The sequence below is a fragment of the Trichoderma breve genome (assembly GCF_028502605.1).
Source record: "Trichoderma breve strain T069 chromosome 7 map unlocalized scaffold00007, whole genome shotgun sequence".
NCBI classification, from domain to species: Eukaryota; Fungi; Ascomycota; class Sordariomycetes; order Hypocreales; family Hypocreaceae; genus Trichoderma; species Trichoderma breve.
The window spans coordinates 63887-85893 of record NW_026611593.1 but is presented as its reverse complement, the minus strand read 5'-3'; the positions used below and the strand labels follow the sequence as shown (position 1 = coordinate 85893).

The following is a 22007-nucleotide window of genomic DNA, read 5'->3' as shown; positions in this document are numbered from 1 at the left end:
CCCTCTCTGCATCTCTGTACATCATGGGTATCCTATGCTTCAGACAACGTCAAAGCAAAAATTCCTTAATGTTGTGTGACATAGCTTGTGTGGTATTAACATCCCTACGGATGATGCGTCGAGGACCACTCGCTGTCTGTTCGCAGTACCGGAGAGGCGGAAGTGAAGACATTGCCCCAGGAAATTGCCCCGCCCCCGCATCTCTTTGCCCCGCATTCTCGGAGACTAGAGGGATTGTCCTAAAACCACCATCGTTGTTACCTAGAACTAATAGCGTAGCCACGAGTGTTTAGTTATTAGGTATTTAACAGTATCTTAAAGTAGTGCGTGAACCGTCGCTCTCTGTTCAGGACACGTCTTTAAATCGAAACTTGAGACTATTGACAGCATTAAAATGATTGTCTTACCAGTCGCTGTGGCCTTTCTTCTGTGCCTTTGGATCTTCCATAAAATTGGATCTACAAAGGGCAAAAGACTGCCTCCCGGGCCTCGCCAACTGCCGTTGATTGGCAACTTGCACCAGGCGCCCCAAAACAATCCATGGAGAACATATCAGCAATGGTCAACGATATATGGTCCAATCTTCCGCCTTCAGTACGGCCTAAATACAGTCATCATTCTGGGCAACTACGAAGCTGCCCATGATCTGCTAGACAAGCGAAGTAACATATACAGTTCAAGGCCGCGATCTGTGATGGGCGGCGAGAATGTGAGCAAGGGAATGCGAACCCTCCTGATGCCCTATGGCCAGCAGTGGCGCACTCACCAGCGTCTTCAAGCCTCTTATCTCAATATCCGAGTATCTCAGACCTACCGGGAACTACAAGATGTAGAGAGCAAGCAACTCCTTTGCGAGTTGCTGATGCCCGGTGTTGATTTCTCAGATCGGTATCATCGATACTCTTCCAGCTTAATTTTTGCACTTGCATACGGCCGACGTCTCGAGACCGGTAACGAGCCGGAGATCAAGGCAATCGACAAGGTTATGGAAAATTTTCTCTATGCTGCGCGGGTTGGTACCTGGATTGTGGATTCTCTTCCGTTTCTCAACTACCTGCCGAATTGTCTGGCGCCTTGGAAGATACACGGCGACCAAGTTCACGAGTTTGAGTCGAGCCTGTATATGGGAAATATGCGTCGCGGAAAAAAGAGCAAATCTTGGAATTGGTCAAAGCAGGTTTCTGAAATGAAAGAGTCCAACGGCATGACAGAAAAAGAGCTGGCGTATGATGTGGGAATAATCTATGAAGCTGGGAGTGATACAACAACCATGGCTCTTGAAGTATTCACTCTTGCCATGATTCTCAACCCCGATGTGATGAAGAAAGCACAAAAAGAGATTGATGAATACGCAAAAGGGCTCCCTTCCTTTGAAGATAAAGACAATCTTCCGTACGTTGATGCGATCATCAAGGAAACTCTCCGCTGGCGACCGGTCTCTGCTGGTGGCATACCCCATGCTGTCACGCAGGATGACGAATACATGGGATTTCACATTCCCAAAGGGGCGACTGTCATTGGAAATCATTGGTCCATTCATCTTGACAAGGACGTATACAAAGATCCTCATAGCTTCAGGCCAGATCGTTGGATTGAAGATCCAACTCTCCCTCTAGCTCCATTCGGCTTCGGACGCCGCGTTTGCACCGGCCAGCATATTGCCAGGAACTCATTGTTCATCAACATCGCACGTATCCTATGGGCCTTCGATATCAATTATGCCTATGAAGAAAATGAGGATGGGAAAACAAGATGCGAAGTGGACCCATGGGCATTCACGCAGGGATTCAACTCTCGTCCATTGCCCTTCCGTGCTTCCTTCGCTTTGAGATCTGAGGAAAAGGCCACTGTAATACGGGAAGAATGGCATGCGGCTGAGAAAGGTCTTGACCAAATTCTTACCAGGATTAGGTCCTCGCAAAGGACAAGATAATAAACTGCCTCGGCCTTCCCACGAGTCTGAATCTTCAACTACAGCGTCCCAGTAGTACAATATCTATGACATTCGGTGCGAATTCATTCGCATTCAGATTTGGGGTCCAGATGAATGACGTAGGGGTAGTCGTACACTACTCATCACAGTTCGATATTGTTATTTCTAAGAATAATACCACACATCAATGAAGGAAAACTCTTCTTTAGTCATAATAGAAACGTACCCATTGTGCATTAGCGGCTCTGCACTTCGCCTTGTGATTCATCATCAGTGCCTACCTGGGTAATGCCTTTTAAGTCATGGCCATCGCATATAAAAACCATGCCGGATCAATGGTGAGATTTGTGACATACTCGCCAAAGCTGCATTACTTGTGTATGATGAAACGTAGCTCCTTCATTACAATACATCTGTCAACCGACGACCAATGACCAGGGTCTTAGTGAGCAACGGGGTAGTTCTCGCAGAGCGTCCCTTGAACGTCCCGCAGAATAGAGAGTTTGCTACTACTTCCGCTTTAAAGCCCCGCCAAATCTTCCCCGCCAAATCTTTTACACAGAAGAATATCCAGGGGACAGCTGTCTGTCAGTTCTAAGGCTCTCAATTCTCAGCCTTTCTTGTTCGCTTTCGTCGTGCAGATACAACAGCTGCCTTTTTCCACTTGCTTTCTTCATTTAAAGGAAAGTCTAGCATTGAAGACTTCAACTCCACTTTTATCGCTAAGGATATTCAGCTCCAGCGTACGCCGGTACCAGATACACGGCCGCTTGGATCAAATCAGGAACTCCTCACAACATGGAGGACGCGGGTTAGCCAACAAATCAGTTAAGTAAAGATGGTACCTACCCGATATTAGCAGATCCATCTCAACGAGATTGCCGTATTTTGGTATACAAGCTGCTAGAATCTATTAAATAGAAACATGGTTCTACAGCACTAGCAAGAATCTGTTATATTTGCGCAAAGGAGGCCTATAAGCTTTCCCAGAGGCGGTTTTGAAGTTTTCCAACAGGCTAGAAGATTTAGTAGAGACATCGCATATCAATGAAGCCAAGTATGTTGGTGAAAGTAAGAACGCACCCGGAGGCGAATTTATCGTCATTGTCAATCATCCAAATGGGATACTCATCAATGTCATTCATGAGCAACAGACTATTCAGACGACGTCTGAGTACAAAGTAGCCTTAGCCCGGGATAAGTATTACTGGCGTTTATCTATCTCAGGAATTCAACGTTGCAGCGGATAAACGCGAGGAGAGCTAATTGAGGAATCTTGAACCGGTTTCAATTCTCGTGCTAAATGGTACGTGGGGGAGGTGTATTACCATTTGAACACCTGGTCAATGATATAAAGACTATACTACCTTTTGCATATATTGCAACTGCATGGTTCCTTCTTGGTATGTGAGATAATGTGTCGATTGAAGTGCTCATTCTTTGCGCAACCTGCTCACGCAGATAGTGTATCAGCTGGTGCTTATTGCAAGTGCCGCAACTGCTGTAACTATTGAGGGTGAAGAATGAGCAGTCACTCAGTGAAGCTGATGTCTCACCAGGTGTCATCATATGTAGCATTTCATTGGGTTTGATTCAGTTGGTATAAAAAATACCTCAAGTATGAGACTGTGGCGAAGCCGGTATTTAGTACCCAATTGTTTCATTCTTCGTAATAAGCCTATGTCTTCGGTTATACATTAGGTCTTAGACCAAATTGAAACCAGAAACGTTATCGTTATTGTCGATCTCTACATAGTTTTAGTAACATTCCATATAAATAGCTTCTATTCTTTAAGGGCGTTGTAGTATCCCTCGTAAGGTGTCCCCGCATGCTTTATTAGCAATATACCTCTAAACAATTTAGGGCGCAACTTAGCAACAAACACTGAAAGCTCTAACTTATTAAATGTCGAAATATAAACCCCATTAATCTTCTGGGCTTTATTTACCGTTTGTTTTCAACAAGTCATGAACCCAACTGGCCTAGCAGATAAGGACCCTATTTACGGCGGAAATGACGTTATAACCAGGAACTCGCAAATCCGGGTTCAAGTTTGACTCGCCCACATAGAATACGAGCAAAAAGTCCCCGGCGGCCACGTAAACACTCTTCAAGCTCAACAAGCCCCTACCCCTATTCTTCAAGCATTCGGGCCTTACTTGCAGAGCATGGTTTACCTCCACCAAAGTCGGATTTACACGCCCACAGTATATATTCCCGATAGTAAGCACTAGCACCTCTTAAATGGCTAGGGGGGTGAATATGTGGAAGATCGAAGCAATATAAAAACGTATACTCAAGACAATCAATAGTATTGTGAATTCCCATCAACATTCACCTTCAAGTTTTCCCTTGATCTGCACGATGAAAATTGCCCCCGTCTTGCTCTCAAGCTTGGCTTTGTCCCTCGCTGATACTACATCCAATCTCCCAGGACTACTCCAAAACATATCCAGCACGGTGTTTTCTCAGCTGAGAGATATATCCCGTGATATATGGGAAAATCCAGAGCTTGGCCTCCTTGAGTTTCATGCCCACGATGTCACAGTTGAATATTTTCAAGCACTCGATGTGTGGGACGTGACACCTAATGCTTTTGGTATGGCCACTGCGGTTGCTGCAGAATTTGAAAATCGACCAGACGGTTTCAATGGCGATATTCCTACCATCGGCTTTATTGGCGAATTTGATGCGCTTCCGGGAGTTGGTCACGCCTGCGGGCACAACCTACTATGGTTGAATGCTGTCCTAGCTTCTCGGCTTGCTGCTGAGGCCCTCGTGGAGTTAAATATCCCAGGCAAGATTTTACTACGAATAACACCAGACGAAGAGAATGGTGCTGGTAAAAATACTGTGGAACAGCATGGGGGATTCGATGACGCCACTGTCTGGCTAATGGCACATCCCGCGCCGGCCAACGCCTTTGCACCTGGGAACGTGCGCCTCAACCTATTTTCAAGCTTCAAGAGGGACACACATTACGACGCTGTCAGGGCAACGTACCAGGGTATGTTGTCAGTCCACGACTTGGCCGATTTACCTGGCATAGCTTCATCTGTAGCTCTGATAGAGGAAGTCAGCGATTGGGCTGTTAATGTTATCCAGCAGCAGATTAGTCTTGGGATTTCAGGAACAACAATCGGTACTGTTAACAAGACCATTTCATCAATTCTGGACGCAACATATCCCAACGTGACGTACACGGTTGAGAATGGCGTGGACGGGGTTGACCTCATGCTTCATGGGCCCGGGGGGCATGCCTCGGCCAACTCCAATGGACCTCTTGTACTCTCCATTGAGGTGTTTCGAAGGTTGTCTGTTGACTCGTCTTTGTCTTTCTATCTTCCTCAAAACACGACACAGAAAGAGCTAGGCTTTGTAAGCGACATTCGGACACGCTACGATAGGGACATCAATGCGATCGCCAAAGTGGTCAGTGATGCCATTGACGGTGCAGACTCCATCACAAGCGATATTATCTACCCAGAATTTGAGGTAGACCCTTATCTAGCAAGCTTCATGACCGAACTCCTTGCTACTGACGCATATGGCTCGTCTAATTTTGTTACAACGGACAGTGCACTGGCAGCCACCGATGCATCGCTCGTTCAGCAGCCAGAAATTGACCCAAATACAAAAAAGCTTCTGAGTGTAGCTAAAGTGGTGCTGCAGCCATTGTTCAACATTTGTGAGAACCCCGCAACCTGTGGGACTAATCATGAACCCCTTTTTGCGCAGTTTACTGGAACAGACTTTGCCTTTAACAAGACAGAGATCATGGGAAGAGCCCAAGCACATACCGCTGTATTGTTGCTTACTGATCCTGAGATGATGACAGCAGCGACAGCCCTTATCCGTAACAATGTCGCGATTCCCAACTAAATCTTTTATTATAAAGTATATACTGAATAAGGACGTCGTATTAAGATGTTATGATAGTGCCGGTTCCTATATATTCGGCTTGTATTTATGTAGTTTTTTGTACATTAGCCTATATTAATATCCTCAAGCTTTTATCCTGCGCCGCCAACCATCAAGTTCCTTAGTAGATAACGTCGACTGGTATTACATAATTTGCATAAATTGTAGAAAATTATCTATTGACAACCTTCCTGCTTTAGGTATCTAAGGAATCTACCGAGTATTCAAAATGCAACTACAGCAGCCGCGAGTATATAAACTATGATTTGCATGGCGGATATCACACGTTGATTGACGGCCCCTGATGCGAACGGCGGGAGGCTTTGAGAGACTGCATTGCTGGTCTTAGTGGGTCGCAGCGAGTTGGCGTCTTTTCCAGGCCCAGATGCTTCGTAAGAGCTACCTGTAGTACTTGGACTTCCTAAAAAAGATCCTATCAGCCACGTCTTCATGCTTTGGCTACGATTAGCGGCGATTGTGAAGGAAATTTGTGTCTCTGACGGACTAATCACAGGGTAGTTACTAATTGTATATGACATGCTATCCGAGTTAAAGTTCGGTGTGGTAAGAGATACGTTGGATGTTACTGTAGCTGGGCAGTACGTTGTCAACGATGTGATCGTTTCGGTACTAATGGAACCGACGACACAGCCGGCTACATTCGAGACGCAGCTGGTAGTAGTGTACGAAGTAGTTGAAGTTACAGCTGACGTAAAATTTGACCGTAAAGTAGTAGCAGTATCAGAGCTGCTGGACAGTACAGTACTGTTTGTGTAACCGACGCTGGATGTTGACGTAGCGATAAAAGTGGCAGTGGGTGTAGTCTCTCGACAGTCACCAGTGAGAAGCCGAACAGCATCAGGTCCCTTGTCAATTGCCACCAGGTGAGAACCACAATCTACACTATTGGCAAGGTGAACATTCCTGTTGTCCCAGTCATAGACAACGTAGGCAGCTCGGAGAAAGGTATCTCCTAAAACAGGCATTTCGTCATTCTGTTGAACGCCCAAAGCACAGGATCTCTCATCCACTTGCAATATGAAATCTTCCAATGGCACTTTAATGATGACATTCCCGAATTTGAAGTTCACAGAACCATTGGAGCCAGGGACAGGGCAATCAACCTGGTAAAGTAGACCTCTCGCTTGGGCAGACGGGAAACCCTTAAGCAGCTCATTGACTATGGGACCAGGGAGGGAACTGAGAGTGGCTCCGCTATCAAGAAGTACTGGCTGGCCATCAACTTTGTCAAAAGCTGTCACTTCAGTCCCGTTCTCAATGCTGACAGTAATGCCGTCAAGGTAGATCCAAAAGCGGGTTGCACCGTCTGGGGACTGTTCAGCGGGAATGATGGGCCGTTTTTCAAGACGCCCAGAGAATTTGCCAGTATCAATACCCCCGAAGATAACTGAACCGCACTGGCTTTCGATAGATCGCAAGTCAAGACTATACGCTCGACTATTTGTGAAGCCCTGCTGAGCAAGCGTATTAATGATAGTGGGATACGGGTCATCCCAGCCCCTAAGGTCCGGCCCAGCACCAAAGATACCATAGTTTTCGGGTTCACTGTCGAAGGCAACCCCGAAGAGCTGATTCCTGAGCTTAGCAGAGCCAATTTTCACGGCCTCATAAGCATAGGTCATGTTGACATATCCACTTCCGTAGCCGATAACATGCTTAATACCAGTATCGTTGAATGTATTACTTTTGGCGCTGTCGAAGTGACCCAGCTGCTGGCACAGACTTGGATTGCTGGCCTTGCTGCAGTTAGGGTTAACCCACAGCTCAGAAGAACCGGTGTCAAACAAAACGCTAACTAGCTGACCTGGGGTGCCTACTTCGATATCTATCGAGTAAAAGGTGCCCTTTAATTGATTCGTCAAGTTGTTTCCCATTTGTCGACGATTGATGGCCCGTAAAGGCGCACCAGGGGATGCAGTGATAGGGTATTTCAGTATCCCAGGATGCAGGACCATACGATTGTTTGTTGGCGGTCCAGCAGCAACGAATGCCGCGAGCACAAAGGGTAGTGTTTTCAGCGCGGAGACCAGCATGATGAACAAATGTCACTGTCTATGGAAACAGATAACAAGTAAAGAAAGACAGCACCAGAATTTTCCTGGAATAATTGCAACGCTGATCAAAGAAGTGGGCTTATTTAGTATAAGTCAAGCAATGGTCGGTGAACGAGAGGTGGCCTATAAGAAGCGAATGAATACGGCGAGTTCTATCTTCTTATACTCAGGTTCCAGGAGTTGTTCCCATTTCAAACATAACACAAGAAAACAATTGTTGGGTTCATAGGTAGTGGATGAAACCAGCCATGATCACTTCTACCATGAACCACTTCTGTTACCCTAAATGCAGTTAGCTTTGGCGACTCATCCTATCAACGGCGAGGAACACACCGCGCAGTTCAAGTGCAGGGCCAATTTCAGCTCACAGGATGTGCGCATCGCATCTCGTTCTCGTTCGTTCTCTCTCACTCGTTCTCTCTCTCTCGTTCTCGCTCTATCTGCGGCTGCGCCTTCTTACACACGCTATCCCAGCTGCCCAACCACCCCCGGCTTACGGCTGGGCTGGAAAGATCTGTACCAAGTTGGCCATGTCAGTGTGATTGGGTGTGATATATGGTGCGAATGGAAATTATGGAGAGAGATACCGGGATGTCTGCATAAGTGCTAAATCTCATCTCGAAGCGTCCATCGGGAAGTTTGGCACGTTTCACTTGTTAAATACACCGGCTCTGCCCTTGCATAGGCAGGGCCAATACCAACTCTACTAGAGAAAATATGAGCATTAACTATGAGGGTCGTAAGCCTAGAAGTTCGGGTAAAAGGTAAGTAATAAACCATGTCTATCTTACTTATCCTACTTTAGTACTCTACGGAATACTTGTTATTTAGTAGTTCTATACTACTTAGTGAGGCAAAACTTCACTTCGGCGATTCTGTCGGCGATTTTCCTCGCATGGCATACCCATGTGGTATAAATGTTCTAGCCCCATGATGTATCTAATGCATTATTAATTTCAGTAGCCCAGTGTATGCATGCGGTCAAAGAAGCAAATATTCCGGCTCCTCTCATTTTGTGACACGATGGACACTATGAATTACCTAGATGTCGAGCGTCGCGGAGTAATTTTTATTATCACGCTACAAAGGCCGCCAGAGAATCGGCTTACTATGAAGCTGTGCCAAGACCTCATCTCCACATATCGACGCATTGAGCAAGAGCTATCAGCTGAGACGCTTGAGCCAGAGGGTGCTGTAATCTTGAGAGGAAGTAATGCGAAATTCTTTACAACTGTAGGCCGCTTACAATTCTAACATTGAATCAATTACCTGTCTAACGAAGAGCAATAGGGCTTAGACCTGGATGAAAGAGGTGTTAACCCTTTCTCCAGTACCGATGGCTTCTATCCAGTACGTCTATCTGGCCCCAATCTTGGACTTTTTCTTACAGCGGAAAACTAGTTACTTCGCACCCTTCTCGATTTCCCGTTCCCTACCATATGTCTCATTACCGGCCATACCTTTGGCGGCGCATGTCTCCTCACTCTTGCCCATGATTATCGCATCATGAACTCCGAACGCGGGTTTTGGTCAATGCCACCCGTGAACCTAGGTCTCCATTTTGACGGCATGGGTTCTTTACTTCGTGCTAAGCTACATCCACAGGTGTCAAGGGCAGTGTTGTTAGAAGCGCACAAGTTCACTGGCAAGGAAGCTTTCGAAGCGGGTATTGTGGATGAAATTGCCCCGCCCGAAGAGATGTTAGACAGGGCAATTGCTTTGGCGGAAAAGGTCAAAGGAAAAGCAAAGATGGGCGTCTTTGCGTTGTTGAGACTAGAGTTGTACGGGGAAGCTCTGCGAGAGTTTCAAAAGATTAGCCATATCCACAGCCGTGAAGTATCAAGACAGCCAAAGGCTAAAATTTAATTTCATTCTGTTAGAACAGAAACTTACAGGTCCTGTTCGCGCTGTATAGCCTACTGTTACGCTAACCTTGGAAGTTAAGGAACTCAGCACCCACACTCTAATTTCAGCATAAGTTAATTATTTGCCAGCGTGGGAATATCTTCGGTCATTTTATTGGCTACGAGACTCTTCTATGAACTTGAGTGCTCTGTTTAAATAGATCATAAACTCCTGAGGGTTTTCCGTCATCGGAAAGTGGCCCATCCGTTCCATCTTCTCGAACCGAGCGCCAGGAATTCGGGCTGCGGCTTCACCACTAGCCTCAGGACTGCAGCTATAGTCATACTCACCAGTCAACATGTACACCGGACAAAATTTTGTATCAATCTTCTCAATTCGCCCTCTTCCATCCCAACCACGGAAGTAGAACTTCAGGTCACCTTGAAATATTCCAGCAGATTGCGACGAATATATCCACCAGATTAATCGTTTCTGGAATTCGGGTGTTGTAGGGGCAATCATCCCACATACTCGCTCTGGGTTTATGACCGATTCATTGAGATGACCGCCAAGTTCATAGGGCGGCTGTACTAAAGGCAGATGAGCGGCAGCTTCCACTGGAATAACTCCTCCAATTCCGAGCTCTTTTGCTCGAATGGCGACCGCAAGACAAACATGGCCTGCCATACTAGCACCGGACACAATGGGCTGGTGGAGCCTCAACTTCTTGATGACTTGGTGTATGATCTCAACATAGGTGTCTTCGTCATTAGCATATCCTTGCGGTAGTTGCTGTTGACCTGGATATGACCTCCCATGACCAGGTAAGTCAAATGAGTACATAGTATATCGCTCTTGGAGACTCTTGTTGTTCATGAGATCATGATACTCCCGAGAATCGGCACCGGCGGTGTGAAGCCACAAGATCTGCCTTGGTCCCTCTCCTGCAGTCTCATAGAAGATCTTAGTGCGACCAAAAACAGGCAAATCGAGCCATGCATAACGTCCCACAATTGAATCGTCTTTCTGATCTTCATGGTATCCGATACCATTTGTGACTGGCGCCTTAGAGTTCGCTATATGTCGACGTGCTGTATCAAGGAAGAGCCGCCACAGCCTCGCACTTCTTCCAAAGGCTTGAGCGTCTCCCAAGATACCCACTCCAGGTTCAGAACCCAGTATGCGCAAGATACCCCAGTAAGATTGATATGGAGGCTTGGGAGTAGGAGAAAAAAACTCTCTCCAGTCTTCAGACCGAGCGGCCAGAGTGAATTCAGTGTGTCGTTGATTGTTCCATTCTAAAAGTGCTTGGCTAGCCCTGATAGTCACAAGCAGGGTAGACTGTGTGTCGCTACATGTAATGCCAAACGACACGTCATGGCCAATGGAAGAAGCCCGGAACTCCTCGTTGGAATTGAAGTAGGATTCCAGTCTGGGCAGAGTTGGTCCCAATTCTGCCTCAAAGTTCCAAAATGCCATTGTCGTAAAGGCTGCAGCAATATCTACTGCGTCTGTATTTTGTTAATGAAAGCGTGAGTGAGAATGGCTCTTAGCCGTATTCATTTATATAAGAGTGGCTGTATAGATGAAGAGGATGCAACTTTCCCCACGGTATTGTGGGATTAAGGCCATTCAGTGCACACCAAGATGCGGGGGAACACGCGCATTCCACTTTCTCCGGATGTTTCCAAAAATCCGACGGCGAGGCCTTATTGCCCTCGGCGTTTTTCCTAGTCACTTTTAGTCCAATATTGTGAACGGTCCGTCTTTAAATTTCGGATTCATCGAATTATTATGATTCTCGTTCATTACAAACTCGAGCTGTTTAGCGCCGCGAAAATATACTGTCCTATTATACCTCATTCACATCATGGCAGATCAGGCGATCCCAAAGCATATGCTTGCCTGCCAGGTTTTACAGGTATGACACATGTAGCGTTTTGATTAGAGAGAAAAAGACAGCTGAAAAGCATTTCATTTTCAGTTTAATGAACCGTATGTTATTCGTGAGGTGCCTGTACCTCAGAGCATCGGACCACACGATCTTCTGCTGAAGACTGCAGTCGCCTCATTATGTCACACTGATTCCATGGTCCAAGAGGGCAAGATGGCTGGAACAACTCTGCCTATCACAGGTTCTCACGAAGGTGTTGGCACAGTTGTTGCAAAGGGTGAGGCTGTGACCAACTTTGCTTTACGCGATCGCGTTCTTGCTGGAATCCCTTTCCATCAGTGTTGGCAGTGTGAAGATTGCAACAGCGAACACCCCCAATACTGCTCGGATCGCGCTGGTGGTATTGGGCTTCAAATCGATGGTGCTTTTGCTGAGTACATCCTGATTGATTCCCGAAGCGCATCGCTTATCCCAGCTGCCTTGCACTTTACAGACGCAGCACCCCTGGCTTGTGCTGGTATCACCGTGTGGCGCGCACTGCTACAAACTGAACTGAAGTCAGGAGATTGGTTAGGCATCGTGGGGTCTGGAGGCGGTCTGGGCCATTTAGCCGTTCAGTTTGCAAAGGCCAAGGGGCTGCGAGTAGTCGGGCTAGATGCTCGTGATGAAGGGATCAGTCTGTCGAGAGAATCTGGGGCGGAAGTTGTTGTTGATGTACGAAGTGGGCTCGACTCTGCTGTAAAGCACGTTTGGAAAGCTACCCAAAACAAAGGCGTGTCTGCCACCATTAATCTGAGCGATGCCACGTCGGCAGCCGCCCTCGCATGTGCTGTAACTAGGAAGCACGGTTGTATGGTACAAGTTGCTCAGGTATGCGTTTACATCCCGAAATATCCTATTTATTTATGGCTTACCAATTCAACTTTTTTACAGCCTGTTGAGGTAGAGATTCCATATCGCGAACTGATCTTTAGAGATATCTGTGTGGTTGGCTCGTTGACGGCGTCTCCCAAGCAAACACAAGAGATGTTGGAATTCGCAGTACAGCATGGAATCAAGGTTAAAACTAATGCCTATCACGGCTTGAGGGAAATACCCAAAATGGTCAAAGATGCGCATTCAGGGCTAATGAAGGGGAAGAGTGTGGTTGTAATCGATAGTACCCAAGTGTAGATACACTATCCTAAAGCTGATGTTTAAGCACCTGTGCCAGTCCCAATCTCGTACCGCAGCTACGCGGATTATGTAAAACTATCTTGAGGTGCACAGATAATCGGTAGGCATATCTTCAGATCGTATTGCCATCAAAGCAGATGCGTGGGATAAGTGCTCGGCGTTTTATCCCCCACAGGCTACCTAGGTAGTATAACCTACCCCATATCTACCCCAGACTTTCCCCGCGCCAAATCCTGTGCCACGACCCACAAAGAATACACCGAGACCATCCACAAGGAGATTGCCATGTGCTTCTGGCTTTGCCAGCCAATATATCTTCAAGGAGGAGGCGAAAGCTAGCGCCAATTGGCGCTATACAACTTTTAGTGTACATGAAACGGACAACATTTAGCTAACGGCGATTCGTGTAGGCTAACAAAGAATGGAAAAGTATTACTCTTGGCTCTTACTGAAGTGGAGAGACTCCTAGTTGAAGACGCGACTTCTATATAAACTACTCAGATGACATGACCCGGACATGAATGTCGCAAAGAATCCACCAGTAGACTCGTCATGACTGTAGACGGCACTATGGATAGCAAAAAGGAAATCAGCATGGTTGAGGACGCCGATCCAAACGGCGAGTCCATACCACCACTGGACGAGGCCGAGTTCAAGAAAATACTGCGTCGTATCGATCTTCGGTTGATTCCACTTCTCTCAGTCCTCTATCTCCTTTCCTTTCTCGACCGAGGCAATGGTAATTTCCCTTCCTCTAGTCGTGCCTCTGTTATTCTTATCCAGGAAATATGCTGATCGTGGTCTGCAGTGGGAAATGCCAATGTTGCTGGCTTGAGCAAAGATTTGCATCTCACCGGAACGCAATACAACATCGCTTTGACAATGTTTTTTATTCCGTATGGCCTCTTCGAAGTTCCTAGCAATATACTCCTTAAGATTTTGAAGCCACGCGTGTGGATCCCCATTATAATGCTGTCTTGGGGGACGATTATGACGTGAGTAGCATATCCTGTCAGTCAAGATATAAGAGTAATGTAACTTACTTAGCGCCAATGTAGATTGATGGGAATCGTTCAGAGCTACTCTGGCCTTGTGGTAGCCAGAGTCTTTCTTGGTATTGCAGAGGTACTTACATCACTATTGAACCCGCTCTCTACAATGAACGAACTTATTGACAAAGGAGAAAGGCTGGGTTCTTTCCCGCAGCTTCGTATCTTCTGACATGTTGGTATCCACGTCATGAGGTCCAGTTACGAATGGGCTACTTTTATGGAGCTGGTGCTCTGTCTGGTGCCTTCTCTGGTCTCCTTGCCTTTGCCATTGAGAAAATGGATGGAGTTGGTGGGCTTGCAGGATGGCGGTGGTAAGGACTAGTCCTTCTCTCTCTCTCAAAAAAAAAAGCTATTGGTCTATTCTGCTGGATCTACGCTTATCAAGATCATCCTAGGATCTTCATTATCGAAGGACTGATGACGGTAGTCGCTGCTGTAGCCACCCCTTTTCTTCTACCCAACGATCCCATGAGTTGCAAGTTTCTCAACGATACAGAGAAAAAGCATGTCGTGAATCGCCTTCGGGAGTTCCAGCAGACGCAACGAACTGATGAAAGTGACCCTTTTAAATGGGAATACTTTTGGCAAGCTTTTACGGATTGGAAAGTCTGGATGTCAATACTGGTGTATTGGGGAAATGCAATGCCAATCTATGGGTAAGCTTTGCCCCTCTGCCAAGAATTTAATTCAATGTTCTCTCTTTTTCCAGATGGCTTACAATGTATGGTTTTTCTTCACATAGGTTTATTTACACTCTACCAGTGGTCATTGACGAGCTAGGTTACTCGGCCACCAATGCAGTGAGTCAACAGATTGACGCAGCTGGTAACCCTTTGCTAACAGGTAATTCAGCAACTTCTCACCATCCCGGTGTATATTGCAGCGGTAATAGCCACAGTCACCTCGGCATATTTTTCTGATCGCCTCAAGACTCGATCTCCCTTTATCATCATTCCACAGCTGTTCGGCGCGCTCGGCTTGGTCATTGTCATGGCTATTCCAAAGGAAAAGTATCCGGGAGCCGTGTATGGAGCATTGTTTATTGTGGCTATTGGTTTATATACGACGATTACGGGCGTTGTGTCGTGGAACGGTATGCTTCTTTCCTAGAATCATTTTGATATTCCAACTTATTGACCGAGTATAGCAAATAACTTGGCGGGAACGTGGAAGCGCAATATCGGACTGGGCTTACAGATCAGCATCGGTAACTTGGGCGGCGCAGTGGGAACTAACATTTACCTCAGGCAGCAAGCACCCAACTATTGGCTGGGATTTGGCTTTTCCCTCGGTATTCTCTTGGTTGCCAGTTCGGCTGGTATGATCATGCGCATTGCTTTGCAACGTATTAACAAAAAGCGTGAGAGTATGAGTCGCGAGGAGATTCTTGAAAAATATACGCCGGAAGAGTTGGACCGGATGGGCGACAAAAGTCCCCTCTTCATCTATACGCTTTGAACTTATGGGTTTATGCTGTCAAACTCATTAGGCCTTGAAGGCTTTGGATGCCCCTCTTTCTAGGTGTTTACAAGTATCTATCTGCAGTCACAATTCCTTAGGTCTAGCACTCTAGTAGAAATGATTTGTTCTAGGCTCTTGCATATCGAAATCAACTGTCTGAGTACTCATGCTCGGTGATATATCACTTATCAGTTTGACAACAAAGTCCACGAACGTGTTGCTTTTTTTTTTTTTTTTTTTTTTTAGTAACTACAGATCTACTATGTTCTTAGTACCGCGGGGGTTCCGAGAGATCCGCAATAAGGGACACCTGAGCGTTGCCATACGCGATACTCCGCATCTCTTATTCAAGCATTCATATTAACTTATAAATCTATCTGAAAATTTCGGGAAGGGGAAGGGTAATTCCACTGGTCAGTTGACGTGCTCCTAAAAACGCCATGTCCACCGCCACTTGGGGCTTCCTATCGAAAAAATCACCGCCGATATTACCGGCGCTACGATGCGCTTTAGTAGCCCTTCGGCGCCCCATCCCAGCTGATTCGCCGGCAATTCGCATCGTCGGCGATTCCTCACAGAGAGGAACTTGTGATCGTTTGACCCAATCAACTGATTCTTCGAGAAGCATTGTCATACGATAGATTTACACAATGCAGTTTATAGTACATATTCTGGACTACTTAGATAGCTTTGGGATGGCTTTTTCGATCATCGCCTAATTCCGCAGCCAAGCAGAAAGCAACACCTCGTACACGATGCAGACAGACTTTACCAGTGAACTCAAGCCTGCCGGCCCAGGCGGTAGTGTCCTGATAGAACAAGAAAGAGCTCGTTCATCAATTCCTGTAGATGCTCTCTCTGAGTTCATTTTGGGCAAGCAATGGCTTCAGATGCAACGGAGTCTGTTGCCCTTGTTAATGGGCCAAAAGCTTCTCTCTAAGCGAACTCAAATGAATCTGTCTCGGCCTGACCGATATCTACTTGGTCTAGCTCGGGCAAAGCTTCTCCGACGAATGGCTGATCAGTATCACTGGTCTGACGAGGAATACGAAATGGCCAAATATCTTGTTGACGACGTGTCGCCTTATACTCTCCATACCACGATGTTCCGGCAAACTCTCCGAGAACAAGCTAGTGATGAGCAGCAGCAGTACTGGCTTCCGAAGCACGGCCGATGGGAGGTGATTGGGGCTTATGCACAGACAGAAATGGGTCACGGGAGCAATGTCCGAGGCATCGAAACTGAAGCTCGATGGGACCCCGCGACTAAATCATTCAACCTTCATAGCCCGACATTGACAGCGAGTAAATGGTGGAATGGGTCATTAGGCCGCACGGCTACTCATGCAATTGTAGTAGCCCAGCTGCTCATTCCCAAGAAAACTGCTGCCAAGGATCCAGTGGAATACGACAGATTGGGCCCTCATCATTTTGTTGTACAAGTTCGAGACAAGGTGACACATCAGCCTTTGGATGGAATTGTGGTCGGAGATATAGGGCCAAAATATGGCTACGCGCCCATGGACAATGCGTTTATGCTCTTCAAGCATCACAGGCAAGCACCATATACCTCAGCAGCTAACTCTTGAAACTTATAAGCTAATACTCAATAATCGCCAGAATCCCACATGATGCCATGTTAAATCGATATGCCAAATTAGATCCCGAAACTGGTGTTTACACGAAACCAGACGCTCCTAATGTCGTGTACGGATCACTCACTGAGGTCGGTTTGAGGCTACTCGCATGAAGTTGGAATGACGTACTTGATGTAGCTAATGTAGTGTTGTCTAAGGCTCGATCACGAATCGTGAACCACGCCAGGCTGGTTCTGGCACGCGCTGTTACTGTTGCAGTCCGCTACACTACGATCAGACGACAGTTCAAAGATAAAGACGACCATTCGGAAGCACCTGAAACTTCTGTTATCGACTATTCAACGGTGCAGATCCGTATCCTGCCGCTGCTTGCCACCGTATTCGCTTTGCATTTCACAGGCCAGGTCATGAAGGAAACCTTCTTGTCCAATCGGAAGAGAATTGCACAGAATGACTTTAGTGGAATGGCAGAGCTGCACAGCCTGTCATCTGGCCTCAAGAGCCTCTGCACTGACCTGGCAGCCAACGGTATTGAGACATGCAGGCGAGCAATGGGAGGGCATGGATATGGAGGCTACAGTGGGCTAGTGCAACTAAATGCTGATTATCTGTCGAAACCTACTGTTGAGGGAGATAACTGGATGATCACCCAGCAGGTAGCCCGATACCTTATGAAAGTTGCTAAGAGAATCACAGAGAAGCAAGGAACTAAACAAGAGACAAGAGCCGAGAAATTGCTCGAAAAGTATCAGTTGCCCCATAATGGAACTGGCTTCAACATCCTGGAGGACCATTCTGCGCTGGCGGACGCTTTCGAACATCGAGTAGCTCAGATGGTAAGTCCATCCAGCATTAGACGGCGCCATTGAGCTTACCATCTTCTACAGACGTTCCAAGTCTATGCAGAAAGAGTCAAACAAGGCCGGTCGGAGAACGAGATGCTTATAAAGATGCATCAGTTGTCACATGGTTAGTGCTGGCTTTGATTAAATAATTCGGCTCTGTTAACCCTTCAGTAGCTTATTCGTATTCCATTTTGGTGCGAAATTTTCATGACCAGATAACCAACCTGCAGAATTTTGGACAGGAAACGATCAATGTGCTGTGGGACCTGTACAGGTTATTTGCGCTATTTACGATGCAGAACAATGCTCTTGAGTTTATACAAACTGAGACGGTATCACTCGATCAACTCAGCGCGGTGCGGGATCGAATTTTTGAACTGATGAGGCGTATACGGCCGCATGCCGTTCGGTTGGTTGACGTGTGGGCTCTACCAGATTATCTTCTTGACAGGTAGGTTCTTCTTTAGTGCCATTTGTTACGTTGAAGGACTCATCTAATGTGTTCGCTTAGCTCACTGGGTCGTTATGATGGTCGTGTATATGAGGACATGTTTCATCGCGCTCATGATCTCAACCCTTTAAACAGCATTACCGTCAACCCCGATTATAAGAACCCAGAGCTTGTGCTAGGATCCGGAGATGGCAATGCTATTCTAGCTAAATTGTAGATTTACTTCTCGTGCTGCCATTATAACTGAGGCGAAATGGAAACATCACAGCTGCCAAGTTGAGAAAGCCACTATAAATATTAGCAGATGGTAGATAGTTACTGGCGCAAAAAATCGTTCAAACACTTTTCACGCATTTTTTTCCTGGTTTCCTTTCATGATTTGCTATAGTGTCTTGCTTATTACTATTCGAGGGTCCAGCCGGCATCTTACAGCATTTAACGCTATGTATAAAATGGCTTATTCATTACCTGTCTTATGAGGTCTCCACGTGGGAAGATAGTGTTGACACTGTTATCTTCATTCAACATACACTGACTATGTGTTGTAATATAATTGTTACTGGTGCCTCTAGGATAGGATGTTTTGCGAGACCATTTCGATGACCAATCTAGAAAAGCAAACCGCTTGAGATTTCATGCTTATGAACAACTCTATTCTTCATGTCTATATTTCGCAACCATGTGGCAAGCATGTGTACTGCCCTGGAACTACGCTAGACTATCTCATTCAACACGATCTCATGACTTTCAATATCCAGACGAATAGTCGATTGGAGAAGATATTAAAGTCTCGCTTGGCCGCCTTTTTGAGATCGCCATACCTGAATATGCGGGTCGTTAGGCTCAGAGAAGAGCTGTTTACCTAGGACTCGTTTCACAACCTTCCCGGATGCACTTTTAGGAAAGTCTTTGACGACTCGCAAAATTGTTGGTAGCTTGTATCCTGCCAGTCGTGATCGCAGATCAGCGCGCAGCTTTTCTAATCGGAGGGATGGCTCCTGGTAGTCCTATTATTCACATTAGGGCTGTACGATTTGCGTGCATATGTTTAAAGAACTTACGTCTCTCAGTGTGATTGCGGCTGCCACTCTTTGTCCATATTCTTCATCGGGAACTCCGACGACCATGGCTTCGCTAATATAAGACAAATTAAGGAGCTCACGCTCAATATCAAGAGCTGATATCTTGTACCCTCCAGATTTGATGACTGTCATCAATTAGCCAGGTGTATGTAGAATCAGCAGTTTGTGATATCATCTATACTCACTATCAATGGAAGCTCTCCCAAGAATGAAATAGTAGTCGCCTTCACTTCTGGCAATATCTCCGGTCTTGTAATAGCCATCCACTGTAAAGGCGGCAGCAGTAGCTACCGGGTCGTATAGATATCTTGAACACATCAGCTTTTGGACTCAGGAAAAAGACAATGAAGAGTAAACATACTCTCGGAACATATGTGGGCTTTTCACTAGAATCTCTCCCTCGGTTCCGTTCGAGAGCTTAACCTCGAGCCCAAAGAACGGCTTCCCAACAGAACCCTGCCAGCTAGTATTAGTTTTGCTGCGATTATACGGCACGACAGATGAGGCAAGAGATATCTTACGTCTGGATTATTCGAGTCGCCAGGTTTTACGCTGAAGACACTGCCAAACTCTGTTGCGCCATATCTCTCTAATATCCGCTTACCGTCTAACAGCTTAATCCACTTGCTTTGAAGTGAGAATGGAAGCGCCGCACTTCCAGACATCATCAGACGAAACGATTTTGCAGCCCTCACATAGCCCTGGCTATCAGTCGAGGATTTCTTGGAGATATTCTCTTCAAAATACTTCATCAGCCTCATATACATGGTCGGCACTCCGGAGAAGACTGTCAGACCGCCCTGTCGCCAACGCTCCCATATTTGATCTGGGTGAAACCCAGATGACTGAAACTCTATAGTAGACCCAGCAATTAGATATGGAAGGAAGCTGATACTGATCCCCGTAGCATGGTGCACAGGGAGGGTGTGCAAGACTACATCGCTTTCCTGTAGATTGTACCATTGCGCAACAGCTTGCGCGTTTGTGTCAAGAAATGATCGTTCCTTAACTGCACCCTTAGGAGGACCGCTTGTTCCAGACGTGAATATGACCAGGCCAGCGCCATGATAGTTGAGATGGTGATCCGACGAAATGATTATATTGCTAGCAGGCAAAGGTGGCTTGCAGATCTGTTGCAGGATCTCCATAGAGACGAAGCTAGGCACGCCGGATTCATGCATCGCACCAGCCAATCCTTCGCCAATTATAGAGCACTTGGAGGAATATAGTACGCCGATAGATCGTGAAGTTTTGGCGAAATACATGGCCTCGTGTACGGGAATTGAAGCCGCTGCGCGGGGATCAGCACTCGACCAGGACTATCAGAATTAAAACTGCTTACAGATCGGAACAATTACTGCCCCCAGCGCCAGTAATGCTAAAAAGGCTGTAGCGAACTCATATCCTCCGGCTGCTAGTAAATTGACGCAAATTTCTTCGCCCGCCAAAAGACGGTTTCGCACCTTTGAGTCCAGCCGAGTCCAGAGAGCATTGCGGAGGTACAAGACGTCGGAAAGGAGCTGCTGATGCGTCGCCTGCAAGCCATTCGTAGTATCATTAATAACAAGCTTATCTCTATTACTTGCGAAGAATAGGAGACGATTGAAAATAGGAAAATTAGGAAGGACATTGTCTCCAATGTGCTTTGGCAACGACTGCCCGCCAGCACTTGGAGAAGAATTCATAGCTCAACAAAGAGGGATGTGTACGGGACGGATGCAACAATTCCTTTGCTATTAACACCTTGTCACAATATCTATTAAATTTTTAAAATGAGCGCAATCAGGGTCCAATGATCCATCTACCCGCTTTCTTGGTTGGCTTGCGGACGAGGAAGCAAACCGGCGATTTTTTACGGTGTGCTCGGCGTTTCGGTGTTTTAATCAAGTGCTCCGGACTAGACCCAATTCCAGATTTCGGCCTGTACCAAGTAATTACTGTATTCGCATCAGTCTACGCCCAAAGTTTCTATGAGTACCTAGCTAGATGGACGCAAAATTTTACTCGCAAGTCGACATTCACCTCCTTCGGATGGACATATCGTTCCATATAGGTGCTCTCTTCGTTTCTTTCTATTTTCTTGATCTATTGGAAACCGTTCCTCCAGGTTCATCACTAAAGTCATGGATGTGTCGTCTTTTACTCCGCAAATCCTCGAGTGTGTGCCGCATCCCGCGAAACAAAAAGAGCGCGAATTTCGAAGAAAGAGGGCTGCAATAGCATGCGTTGCTTGCCGAAGGAGGAAAGTAAGATGCGACGTGGCTGAACATGGCCTTCCTTGTTGCAACTGTGAGCTGGATCAAACCGAATGCAACGTTCAAACAACTAGACGCAAGCGTTTCAAGCCCTGCTATCGTCAAATTGGTTCACCATCAAAAGATACAAATCATATGCCATCTACCCCGCTCCAATCCATAGCAACTCCTTCGAGCGATGAGATGTCGAATTCGTCAGCACAGCAGCCATGCTTGAGCCAAACGAACGAGCACGAAATCAACGGCTTTATAGAAACAAGCCCGTCCACATCGGATGATTTCAATGGACATGAAGATCCAGACTGGCAGAGACAGTTGAATGCGTTACCTCTTGGTGATATCACCAAGCTCGGGATACCTTTTGATAACATGCATTGTTTCAATTGTTCGACACAGTGCTATCAAAAGTTCAATGATG

General features: G+C 46.4%; 9 protein-coding genes across 9 annotated transcripts; 6 read left to right on the top strand and 3 right to left on the bottom strand.

Moving 5' to 3' along the window:
- Positions 1 to 394: 394 nt before the first annotated feature.
- On the top strand, positions 395 to 1933 carry T069G_10198 (cytochrome p450 domain-containing protein; the record flags this gene model as incomplete). The annotated part of the gene is made up of 1 exon (XM_056177408.1): positions 395 to 1933. One exon carries the CDS (start codon positions 395 to 397, stop codon positions 1931 to 1933), a length of 1539 nt encoding a protein of 512 aa, XP_056023698.1.
- A 2365-nt stretch (positions 1934 to 4298) lies between these two features.
- Positions 4299 to 5816, top strand: T069G_10197 (uncharacterized protein; the record flags this gene model as incomplete). Its single annotated transcript, XM_056177407.1, has 1 exon — positions 4299 to 5816. The coding sequence occupies one exon, from the start codon at positions 4299 to 4301 to the stop codon at positions 5814 to 5816; it is 1518 nt and encodes a 505-aa protein (XP_056023697.1).
- A 263-nt stretch (positions 5817 to 6079) lies between these two features.
- T069G_10196 (eukaryotic aspartyl protease domain-containing protein) lies at positions 6080 to 7909 on the bottom strand (the record flags this gene model as incomplete). The annotated part of the gene is made up of 3 exons (XM_056177406.1): positions 6080 to 6561; positions 6622 to 7087; positions 7142 to 7909. The coding sequence occupies 3 exons, from the start codon at positions 7907 to 7909 to the stop codon at positions 6080 to 6082; spliced, it is 1716 nt and encodes a 571-aa protein (XP_056023696.1).
- Positions 7910 to 8953: 1044 nt separating this feature from the next.
- Positions 8954 to 9796, top strand: T069G_10195 (enoyl-CoA hydratase/isomerase domain-containing protein; the record flags this gene model as incomplete). The annotated part of the gene is made up of 3 exons (XM_056177405.1): positions 8954 to 9163; positions 9221 to 9280; positions 9332 to 9796. 3 exons carry the CDS (start codon positions 8954 to 8956, stop codon positions 9794 to 9796), a joined length of 735 nt encoding a protein of 244 aa, XP_056023695.1.
- A 150-nt stretch (positions 9797 to 9946) lies between these two features.
- Positions 9947 to 11254, bottom strand: T069G_10194 (alpha/beta hydrolase family domain-containing protein; the record flags this gene model as incomplete). The annotated part of the gene is made up of 1 exon (XM_056177404.1): positions 9947 to 11254. The coding sequence occupies one exon, from the start codon at positions 11252 to 11254 to the stop codon at positions 9947 to 9949; it is 1308 nt and encodes a 435-aa protein (XP_056023694.1).
- Positions 11255 to 11645: 391 nt separating this feature from the next.
- Positions 11646 to 12842, top strand: T069G_10193 (alcohol dehydrogenase groES-like domain-containing protein; the record flags this gene model as incomplete). Its single annotated transcript, XM_056177403.1, has 3 exons — positions 11646 to 11696; positions 11760 to 12539; positions 12603 to 12842. The coding sequence occupies 3 exons, from the start codon at positions 11646 to 11648 to the stop codon at positions 12840 to 12842; spliced, it is 1071 nt and encodes a 356-aa protein (XP_056023693.1).
- A 555-nt stretch (positions 12843 to 13397) lies between these two features.
- On the top strand, positions 13398 to 15355 carry T069G_10192 (major facilitator superfamily domain-containing protein; the record flags this gene model as incomplete). The annotated part of the gene is made up of 8 exons (XM_056177402.1): positions 13398 to 13584; positions 13654 to 13840; positions 13904 to 13970; positions 14033 to 14208; positions 14293 to 14553; positions 14640 to 14697; positions 14741 to 14990; positions 15045 to 15355. 8 exons carry the CDS (start codon positions 13398 to 13400, stop codon positions 15353 to 15355), a joined length of 1497 nt encoding a protein of 498 aa, XP_056023692.1.
- A 758-nt stretch (positions 15356 to 16113) lies between these two features.
- T069G_10191 (acyl-CoA oxidase domain-containing protein) lies at positions 16114 to 18469 on the top strand (the record flags this gene model as incomplete). Its single annotated transcript, XM_056177401.1, has 7 exons — positions 16114 to 16663; positions 16802 to 16913; positions 16979 to 17084; positions 17154 to 17792; positions 17844 to 17925; positions 17976 to 18252; positions 18313 to 18469. The coding sequence occupies 7 exons, from the start codon at positions 16114 to 16116 to the stop codon at positions 18467 to 18469; spliced, it is 1923 nt and encodes a 640-aa protein (XP_056023691.1).
- Positions 18470 to 19034: 565 nt separating this feature from the next.
- On the bottom strand, positions 19035 to 21019 carry T069G_10190 (AMP-binding enzyme domain-containing protein; the record flags this gene model as incomplete). The annotated part of the gene is made up of 8 exons (XM_056177400.1): positions 19035 to 19259; positions 19314 to 19459; positions 19520 to 19641; positions 19696 to 19790; positions 19856 to 20187; positions 20230 to 20492; positions 20550 to 20625; positions 20677 to 21019. The coding sequence occupies 8 exons, from the start codon at positions 21017 to 21019 to the stop codon at positions 19035 to 19037; spliced, it is 1602 nt and encodes a 533-aa protein (XP_056023690.1).
- Positions 21020 to 22007: the final 988 nt, after the last annotated feature.